This window comes from Microtus ochrogaster, chromosome 5 (genome assembly GCF_000317375.1).
Source record: "Microtus ochrogaster isolate Prairie Vole_2 chromosome 5, MicOch1.0, whole genome shotgun sequence".
NCBI classification, from domain to species: Eukaryota; Metazoa; Chordata; class Mammalia; order Rodentia; family Cricetidae; genus Microtus; species Microtus ochrogaster.
Window position 1 is genome coordinate 69,350,322 of NC_022012.1, and position 10,846 is coordinate 69,361,167.

General features: G+C 45.0%; 1 protein-coding gene across 2 annotated transcripts in view; it reads left to right on the forward strand.

Annotated features, from left to right (window-relative positions):
• The window catches only part of Fam81a (family with sequence similarity 81 member A), a 56,124-nt gene that overhangs the window by 26,011 nt on the left and 19,267 nt on the right, over positions 1–10,846 (forward strand). For both annotated transcript variants that reach the window (XM_026779430.1, XM_005347670.2), the window contains exon 4: positions 10,257–10,375. In XM_026779430.1, the coding sequence (XP_026635231.1) occupies positions 10,257–10,375 (119 nt within the window). The remainder of the gene's footprint in view (positions 1–10,256; positions 10,376–10,846) is intronic.

Here is a 10,846-nt window from a genome sequence, read left to right on the forward strand (position 1 = left end):
ATTAAAAATAAAAAGTAAATATAAAATAATGTACTTGTATCTGAAATAATGCTACTAATAACCTGATTCATCTCATTTGTAGATATGTTTTTTAAACTTTGCACATTACTTCTATCACCTTAATATTCCTTATATGATAAAAACTGAAAATTAAAAAAAAAAAGGATGAAGGATGACATCACACTACTAGCCTAGGTCACCCTCAGAGAACCAGAACTAAATTGTAAACTTTCATGTTTTGAGTCCCCTTAAAATGTTTATGTATGGTAGGAGCTCAATAAAGAATCCTGTCATTATCACTCATGTTCTAGGAGTGAATGCCACATCACATGGCTCATTTGGTAAAAGGTGTTCACCGCCAAGTGTGAGGACCAGAGTTCAAGCCCCGGGACCCACACGGCAGAAGGAGAGAACCCACTCCCACCAGTTGTACGCTGACCTTCACACTAGCCCTGTGGCATGCCCCCCTACACAAATACATAAAGATAATAAAAAATAAAATGGCAGCCTCTAGGCTAGCAGGACAACGCGTGCACTTGATAGCGTGGAGCGAGACAGTCTCCTGTTTCTGCGTGTTCCACCCACAGTCTCCCCGTTAGCGTTCCCCCTGTGATGTGGAGCATGTCATCAATTATGTGCTCCTCAGAAACTTCCCACAAATCATCAGCAGCGTTCTTGTTCATGCAGGAGAGTTATAATACAGTCAAGCGTGAGTTCTGCATGGCTGGATTTTCCACCCTGCCTTTAACATGAACTGTTTTCACTCCCCAGAAGCTAAGTCCTGTGCATTATTGGCAAGCCTCTTCTTGGTGATAAATATACTCTTCCCTGCCAGTCTGAGGGCTGGGAGGAACAGCTTGGATGCCCCCACAAGTCCCCTTAGGGCGTTTGCTCTGTTTTTGGCTTATGGGGAGCCATGCAGTGGAATCTGTTATCTGGTTGGTTCGAATCCACGGACCTGCACCTTGGTTTCTACAAGCTCAGACTTCATGGTGTCCTGCCTGCTTGGGGCATTGACTTTGACTTAGCTGGGTATGGAAAGCCCAGTCAAGCCCACATGTAGCAAAGTAGACTGTACAGTTGAATGATTTGCAATCAGAGTATTGGAGTGTGGTGTTGGACTTTATTGACATGTCAGATCTGAGGGGAGGCAGGGGAGCTAATGAGTGTTGTGAGTAACAGGCAAGAGCCTGGTTTCATGTGCACCCAGCAGCACCAGTGGGGCGAGAGATTTGGTTCCTGGGCTTCATGTATTACCCGACAAGGGAATTCTAGCCTGCAGTTTTGTGAGCTGGCTCTAGTCTAATCCCTGTTAGGGGGATTTGGGGATTGATTATCACACACCCCCACAAAAGATTGGAAGTAGAGGACCCTGAGGATTGGACCTAGGTCCTTGCACATGCTAGGCAAGCGTTCTGCCGCTGACCTATGTCCTCCAGATGCATGTTGTTGTTATTGGTTTCTTCTGCATATATGTCTGCATCCCATGCCTGGTGCCCACAGCGGCCAAAAGAGGGCATCAGATCCAAAGTAACTGGAGTTCCAGATGGTTGGGAGTCTCCATGTGGGTTCTGGGAAGGGAACCCTCCTCTAGAAGAATGGCCGCTGCTCTTAACCACTAAGCCTTCTCTCCAGCTCCCAAACTCATGTTGCTTTTACCCTGCCCATTAGACTTGACTCACTAAGAGCAGAGAAACAAGACTGAGTGTTCATTAGCCGTTCATCCCGTTGACAGAACATTTTACGTTTTGAGTACTAATTAATTTTTTTAGCATTTTATAATTTTTAGAGAATTTTAGACACGAGTATTATATTTACATATCATTTCCACCGCACCTTTTCCCTTCTCCAACTCCTCCTATGTCACACCCACTCAGTCTAACTTCATGACTTTTTCTTCAATTATTACTGTCACATATCCATAAGTGTGTGTGCGCGCATACATATATGTGTACAAGTATACGCATAAATATTACCTGTTGAGTCCATTTAGTGTTGCACAAATTAATTTTTAAATAGTGTATAGTTTCTATGTTGTCATATGTATTTTAAAATTTTTATTTTATTTTTATTATGTTTACATATACACATGCAGGGATCAGAGGACAACTTTCAGAAGTCTGTTCCTTCCTTCTACCATGAAGGTTTCTGGAATCAAACATAGGTCATCAGGCTTGGTGGCAAGCATTTTTACTCACCAAACTATCTCCCTTTTCCCACTATATATATGTAATAATATATAATTATATATAATAATAGGTATATTGAGACAGCACCTTATATAGCCCAGGGTAGCCTTGAACTCCCTAGTAAACAAAGGATAACCTCGAACTTTTAGTCTTCCTATTGCCATCTTTAGATTACTGGTATTACAGGTAGGTGTCACCAAACTTTGTTTCTATGATGGTAGGGATTGAACCTGGGACTTTATACTAGGCAAGCACTCTACCAACTGATCTATATCCCAACCCCTGTCTCCTATACATTTCAGTTTGCTTTGAGGTCCTGATCACCATATCATCATAGGGACTATGACAATCTGTGAGCCTTCCACCTGGAAGAGCAGGCCTGAACCGTAGAGCTAGGAGCTACATTCAGTGGTAGTGGATTTAGGGTGAGGCAGGAACTGCTAGAGTGGCAGGAGCTAGCATGTTTACCCAGAGATAGAAGGTTCGCCCTTAGCCCCACACCACATTCCAGTGGGCATGTGGGTGGTGAAGGCTAAGTAACCATAGCAACACTAGCTTATATCGGTGAGCATAAGACAATGGGATGGAGAGTAGCTATAGTGCTATTTAGAAAAGATGGTTACATTGGGACAGAAAACAGCAGACGACAGCCAGGCTGGAGTGGAGGAGAGACCCAGGGGCCTGTGCCAGAGGCAGAAAGGGGTAGACTGAGGACCAGCCAGCAGCCTGGAGGGCCGTGAGGTGAAGGAAGGGGCCACTCAGAAGCCTTGAAGCCAGGATATGATGTTTGGGTTTGGCTTTTAAGGAGGCTTGGAGGATAAGGGTACTAATCCAACTTGATGATCTGAGTTTGGTTCCTTGAACCCACAGGGTAGAAAGAGAGAACCCATGCCTGAACCTTGTCCTCTGACCTTCATAAGTTCACCATGACAGATACATACACAGTATATATATACACACACAATTTTCTTTTTTAAAGCCATCATGTAGAGGTTTTATGGTCCAGGCTGGTCTGGAACTCACAATTCCACCCCAACTCCTAAGTAGCTAGGATTATAGTTGTGTGCCACCACACCTGTCTTCATTTCTTTTAAATGCTAGAGCAATTCATTCATATTCATGGTGCTGAGGATGTGTTAGTAGATAATCAAATAGATAGACACTTTCCCCTGGTAGAGCTTACAGATGGACACGCGCTGGCTACTGTGAAAGAAAAAGGTTGTTCGGGACCAAGAGTAGAAGCGAAGGGCCCGGGCATGTAGCTCAGAGGTAGCATGCTTGCCTGGCTTGCTCAGACTTCAGGTCTGATCTCCCTAGGAGGCAGGAGGCAGGAGGCAGGCAGCAGCTCCCAGATAAGTAGAGCTGTAACAGCAGCAGTTCAGCTTCGGGAGCTGCTGCAGATGTGGGGACTAGTGGGTAGATTTGGAGTTATTCTGAAGGTAGGGATGACAGAACCTTCTGCACGCTGGAGGGAGAGACTTCTGTTTGGGATTTGAGAGGTTTTGAGGGGCTCATGATGAAACTAAACACCAGGTGGAACTAAATACCAGAAAAATCCATTCCACATATCAAGCTGGACCTGGAAAACTTCAGCCTCTGCTTGGGTGAAGAGTCAGGCAGGGAGGTCCCACCTGATGAAGCGCGGTTCCGTGTGGCGGGGCCTCTCTCTGTTGCGTGTTCATTTTTAAATCCCTTTCCGTCTAGGAAGAGGTGGAGACAGAGACTCGTGGAGAACTCTCTGCAGCCAGTTCCTAAGCAACTCTGAGGGCCTGGACTGTCTCCGTGTGTGCATAAATGCTATTACGTGATGACTCCCACAGAGTCCATACTCAGTGCTAGCTTTGGGGAGGGGAGCTTCTTCAGCGATTGCCCATGTCTTGGGAGAAAAAGACATGTGTCTCTCAAGTTGGCTGGCCTCTTTTCTCTTGGAGTGGGAAACGTCTTTGTCTGAAGGACTTGGCCATATACTTGGCCACTCTGGAGTCATTGCTGCTATAACCCTGTCTCCTAAGGGCACATCTGATAATCTGCACAGACCAAAGACAGCTTCTCAAACTGACAACGAAGGACAATTCATGTTTTGCCAAAGGCCAGAAGCGACTTAAAGTAAAAGTTCCAAGATGGCAGATCAGGGCACCTTTCTGACATTACTGGGCTTCTGCGGTTTTGCTCGAGAATTTCTTTAAACAACAGCCCTCTAATGGTCTCTGTCTTCACGTAAACGTTTAGTCTTGTGAATATGGTGTAAAGCTCAGATGTTTCCCCTGGATTCTTCACAGCATTGCTAATGCTGTGCCTCCTTCAGCTGCAAAAGAACTCTAAAAGTTAATGTACCTTTTCATCTCTAAGCTGTAAAAGAAAAGCCGCATCCTTTTTTCCCCCTTGATTATAAACACAATGTGGGAAATACAAGAGGAATCTGCTGATATAATAAGGGAGATGTTAACATTGCCCTATTTTACAAGGTTCTTAGCTCACAGCGGGAACCAACCTTTGTGTTTATTTTATACTCTTTCTTCTTGTTCACTACTTAACTCTACACAACACACACATCCTTTTTTTTTTGAGGCAGGGTTTCTTTGTGTAGCCTTGACTGTCTTAGAACTCACTCTGCAGACCAGGCTGTCCTCGAATTCATAGCTATCTGCCTGCCTCTGCCTCCCGAGCGCTGGAATTAAAGGTATGGACTACCACTGCCCAGTTTCCCCTTGTTCTTAAAATTCTCTATGACAGCCAGGCATGGTGGTGCATCCCTTTAATCCCAGCACTTGGAAGACAGAGGCAGGTGGATTGGTATGAATTGAGACCAGTCTGGTCAACATAGCGAGTTCTAGGCTAGCCAGGGCTACATACTGAGAGCGGTCCCGAAATAAACAAATAGGAGATACCCTTTTTGAATCGCCTCGTGTTTGCGTAAAGATGCAACATCTGTAACAGATGCTGTGGATATCATGCGTAAAAACATCTTTATGCAGCAGTTTTATCATTTTTACTTTAAGATTAATTCTAAGAAAGAGAATTACTTGGTCAAAATTTTGAACAATATGGAATTTTGACTATATCATCAAACATACCTCTTGGATTTTTTGTTGTACTTTTGGATTATAATTAAAATACTTCATTTTTAATTTATTAAAAATAAGTGTATGTATGTGTGTACATGATCATGCATGTGTATGTAGAGTCAGAGGTTGACATGGATTTTTTTTTCTGAATCCATCTCTGTAGTGATATGTTGTTTGTGATTTAACAAATAAAGCTTGCCTGAAGATCAGAGTGCAGAGCTAAGCTCCTGGTTAGCATAGAGGGCAGGCAGTGGTGACACCTTTAATTCCAGCACTTGGGATGCAGAGGCAGACAGATCTCTGAATTCAAGGCCAGCCTGGGTTACACATGATTGATTCTGTCTACTGTCTAAGAGAGAAATAGAGATCACACAAAGGTGCCCCCAGTCCTTGGGATCACACACCTTTAATCCCAGCACTAGGTAGGGGGAAACAGGAAGGGATATGGCTGGGCAGAGAGAGGAATATAAGGCGGGAGGAGACAGGAGCTCAGATGCAGTCTGAGGATTCACAGAGATGGATGCAGTCTGAGGTTTTGAAGAGACAGCAACAGTAGAGATAGAGATAGGATTCATAGAGACATGGTCACCCCCTTTGGTCCAGGTGTTGGTAGAGGTTGACTGCTCTGCTTCCCCGATCTTTCAGCATTAACCCCTGTATCTGACTCTGGGTTTTATATTATTAAGAACAATTAGAATTCATGTTACCCATCTCTATCATAGTTGTGAGACATGGTCTCACCCTGAATCTCGAGCTCCATGGATCCTCCTGTCTCTGCCTCCCCAGGGCTGGGATCACAGCTTGTGTGGACGCCTGGCTGTGACATGGTGCTGGGGACCCAGCCAGGGTTATTTTTCTTGCCTGGAAAGCACTTTACCAATGAGCCATAATAAGTAATGGTTTTTCTTTTCTCTTTCTTTCTTTCTTTCTTTCTTTCTTTCTTTCTTTCTTTCTTTCTTTCCTTCTTTCTTTTTGGTTGTTGTTTTTGAGACAGGGTTTCTTTGTGTAACAGTCTATCCTGGAACTCAATTTGTAGACCAGGCTGGCCTTGAACTCACGTTACCTCTACCTCCTAAATACTGGGTTAAAGCCATGTGCCACCACTGCCTGGCCTATTTTTTTTTAAAGCAGATTTTGGGCTGGGTGTATAGGTAAGTATAGTACATAAGGCTCTGTGTTCAGTCTCCACTGTAGCAAATCAAGTGATAAAGCGTGGCCCTTAAGATTTTTTATTTTTGTTTTATTTTTTAGCTATTTTAGGCTCACAGCACAATGGAACAGAAAGCATTGAACGCTTCCATTAAGCCCCTGCCTTCATATCTAGCACCCCGGGCTCCTCAGCTTCCTCCAAGCCACACCCCCTCAGCCACGCCCACTACTAGCATCCGCATCAGAGTGGTTTGGGATCTTTTAAAGTCACTACTTAGTTGCCAAGAAAGGTCTTGAATTTCTGATCTTCCGTCCTCCCGTTCCAGTGCTGGGATTACAGAGGTTGCTGCCATGTCAGTTTTTGGAGGGGAACCTGCCCTGCCACAGCCATGCAGTGCTCGGATGATTGCAAGGCATCGTGAGCACTGTCTGCAGGCACTCTAGCAACTGAACTCCGACCCCAGCCCCCGCTGGATGGGTTCTGTTTCTCTGGTTACCAGAAATGTTGACTGTGTTTACTTATTTTAAGCACCTCTTTTGTGAATCCGTTTCCATTTTCTTTATTAAGGGTTTGAAAACCAAAGCGAAGCCAGAGTTTCTTAGCGTCTGATTGCAGTGCGACCCTAGGAGAGCCCTGTGTCTCTTTTGCATCCACTTTCAGGCTCATTCCTTAGCTTTGTCCTTCTGGGGACAGGACCTGGGACTCTGCATGTGGAAGGGGCCTTCTGGGTGACAAGTATGTACCCCGAAGGCATTTGAGCATCATGGCCTTGTGTCTTATTATTCTCAACCAAAGTTTGTAGAAGCCCAAACAGAAAGCATGAGTATTTTTCTCTCTTCACTGCTTTTAATAGGCGTCACTTCCCATTGAGCCCATTGAGAGAGAGAGAGAGAGAGAGAGAGAGAGAGAGAGAGAGAGAGAGAGAGAGAGCACTCCACCAGTGCCTTTCATCAGTGGGAGAGTGCCAGAGACGAATTAGTCAGATCTGAAGTCTCCTTGCAGGAATGTGCTCAGATGAGTAACATTTTGTCATTCATAGGTGATTGTAGCTGGTTCACATTTTTTTTTCATAGAGCAGGTTCATTCATTAAAAATTAAGAACCTTAGGAAATAATGGGCCTGGCAATTGCAAATTCCGTTTTCCGTGCCAATGCAAATTACACTCCATTGTTACCAAACTGAACAAAGCCAGGGAAATAAGCCCCTATATTGGCACAGGAGGCAAGGGACACTGGTCACTCCATGCCTGCCTCCTCGCTAGCCACACTCTGTGCCACCTTCTTGAGCACCTTGAGACGGCACAGACAAGAGGGCCTGGCAGTGGTAGCGAATCTGGCAAAGTCACAGCGTGAGGCCTTAAGTGTTGAGGAGGAGCCAGGCTCACTGCCTCCCTCTACGTGACTGAGCCAGTCTCTTACCCTATGAGGGAAGTGAGGGGACACTGGAGAGGCAGCTCCAGAGCAGAGACCAGCTTCACCTCTCAGCCTGTGGCTAGGACCTGGGCACCGGTCCCTCACTCGCTGTACCTCCAGCCCACTGATGCTTCTGCTATGTTCAGGAACTCCCACCAAGTACTCCAATGAGAAAGAAAGGCTGCGTCTCATCCAAAGGCCTAGTATCCAGAGGAGGAAAGTCATGTCTTCCAACAGAGGGAACCTGTGGGCCAGGAATAAAAGCAATTCACATATTCAGGCCCCGAGAGTGCAGTGTAAAACCTCTGCCTTGAACTTAGGAGTTTAGAGAGTTCCGGGGAAAAGCGGAAGGAACCTCAGAGAGGTGACAGTTAAATTCAGAATAGAGCTGCCAAGAAGAGCAAATTTGGATGCAGCCCAGTGCCAAAACAGGAATGGCAGGGAAGAGAGGAAAAACATTAGTTACCTAGGCGAATTATGCATGAGTTGAAAAAAAGTTTAAAAAGTTCACCAAGCTCCGGGTTAAAGTGGGTTTTTAAAAGCAGAGTGGGGTTGTAGATACTGAAAAGATGGCTCTGGGGTCCCACTTCATTCAGTTCCCAGCACCTGCCTCAGTCTGATCATGGCCACCTATAACTCCAGTTCCAGAGCCCTGGACACCCGAGTCTGGATTTCATGGTGCTGCGCAATGCTTGATTGTGTAAAGATGTGCTGCATTTGTCTAAGTGTGTAAGGCATGTTGCTGTTCACCTTGCCTTACCTATGGCACCTGGTTAATCTAATAAAAAGCTGAATGCCTAATAGTGAGGGAGGAGATATAGGCAGGATTTCTAGACAGGAAGGGAAAGGAGGAGGAGGACGAATTTAGACGCAGAGAAGAAAGAAAAAGAGACTACAGGGAGACACCAGGGTCCAGACACACAGACTCAGAGTAAGCAGGGAAGTAGGACACACAGAATGAAGGAAAGGCAAAAAAAAAATCCTTGAGGCAAAACATAGATGAATAGAAACAGGTTAAATAGTTAACAGAGCTGGTGGGACAAGCCTAAGCTAAGGCTGAGCATTCATGATTAATAATAAGTCTCTGTGTCTTTATTTGGGAGCTGGTTGGTAGCCCCAATAAAATTCCAGCTACATATGGGTACCCACACACATACATAAATCAAAATCCAACAACTCAGTCATGTGCCACAAAGCAAAACTTAGTATATTAAAAATATGAAATGTCCTACAGACTATCATAAGCCAGTACAGTGAGACTTAAGTCGTAAAGACAGAGCCAGTGAGACAGATGAGCAGGAGAAGGCACTTGCCACAGTCCTAAAGACCTGAATTTGATCCCCAGCACCCATGTGGTAGATAGAGAATCGGCTTCTAAAAGTTGTATCCTGACCACACATCTCACTCACCACCGAATAAAATGTAATTTAAAATTGTGAATAAACAAAAACAACCCCCCCCCACAAAATCTTAAAATAAAGACGATTTTCATTGTATTTTCAGTTTTAGATTTTAGGACAGAATCTGGTGATGTCTCCTTGGCTAGCCTCAAATTCCGAATCTTCCTGCCTTAGCCTCCTGAGGGTTTGGATTACACACCTGTGCCACCAGGCCAGCCCTCTAGTGCTAAGTAATCCTTAGATACTCAGACATCCTAAAATCAAAGAGAAATTCAAAGCGGAAATTAAAACAATGTAAAACAAAACAACAGGGGCTGTGAATGGTGACATATGCCTGTAGTTCCTGTACTGTGGAGGCTGGGTCTGGAGGAGGGCAAATCGGAGGCCAGTGAGATGCTGTCTCAAAAGACAAATAAGTCTACACTCAGCTGAAGGCATAGCAGATATTGTACTGAAAATAAAATTTCTTCTATACTAAGGAAAAATAATAAACAAATCAAAGAGCATAGTTTTATTGGCGAATTAGGGTACTCTTAGTTGGGAGTTATACCTCTTTCTTTTTTTTAAATATTTATTTGTTTATTTATTTATTATGTATACAATGTTCTGTCTGTGTGTATGACTGTAGGCCAGAAGAGGGCACCAGACCTCATTACAGATGGTTGTGAGCCACCATGTGGTTGCTGGGAATTGAACTCGGGACCTTTGGAAGAGCAGGCACTGCTCTTAACCTCTGAGCCATCTCTCCAGCCCCAGTTATACCTCTTTCTATGCCTCCTGATTTTCTACGGTCAGCTGTGTTCACTGCTAAAAAGAGAACCTTCTGCCAGCAGATCACTGTGAGTTCAAGGTCAGCCTGCATCTACGTAGCAAGTTCCAGACTAGCCAGGGCTAGCAGTGAGAACCTTAGTTTTAAACAAACAAAAAAACTCCCTTATGAAACAATGGGTTGCGCACTCACGTACTTTCCCAAATTATGAAATGTTCTGAGGACAGCTGTGAATTTGCCAGTGACCCCGAGTGACCTTTATGTTGCCCAGGTTCTCCAGGAGCAGATCCGTGCCAGGGACAACATCAGCTATGGAACTAATTCTGCCTTAAAGACGCTGGAGATGCGCCAGCTCTCTGGCTTGGGAGATCTTCGAGGAAGAGTTGCGAGGTAGGTGTACCAGTTACTGCCCTCAAAGTGCCCCATGGAAGCATCTTGAGAATGTAAGGACTGTTTCGGCTCACAGTTCGAGGCCATCAGCTGGGGACCATGTCGGCGGGAGCATGAGGTGACTGTTCTCGCAGCGTCCACAGTCAAGAAAGAAGCAGAGGGAGATGGCTGGTGTGCTATGCCTCATTGTTTTCCTTTTTATTCAGCCTGGGACCCCAGCCCCACACTCCTGGTAGGTCTTCCCTCTTCAGTTGGTCCTCTCTGGAAACGCCCTTACAACCAGGCCCAGAGGTATGTCTCCTAGGTGATTCACAGCAGGTGTTCAAATGTTGGAGACTTTTCTCTTTAAGAACAATTTTTACTTGGCTCTGAGATGGTCAGGGAGTAAAGAGCTTGCTGTAGAAGTTTGTTGGCCCGAGTTCCATACCAGCATCCTCATGAAGGTGGAAGGGTGGAAGGAGGGCAACACCA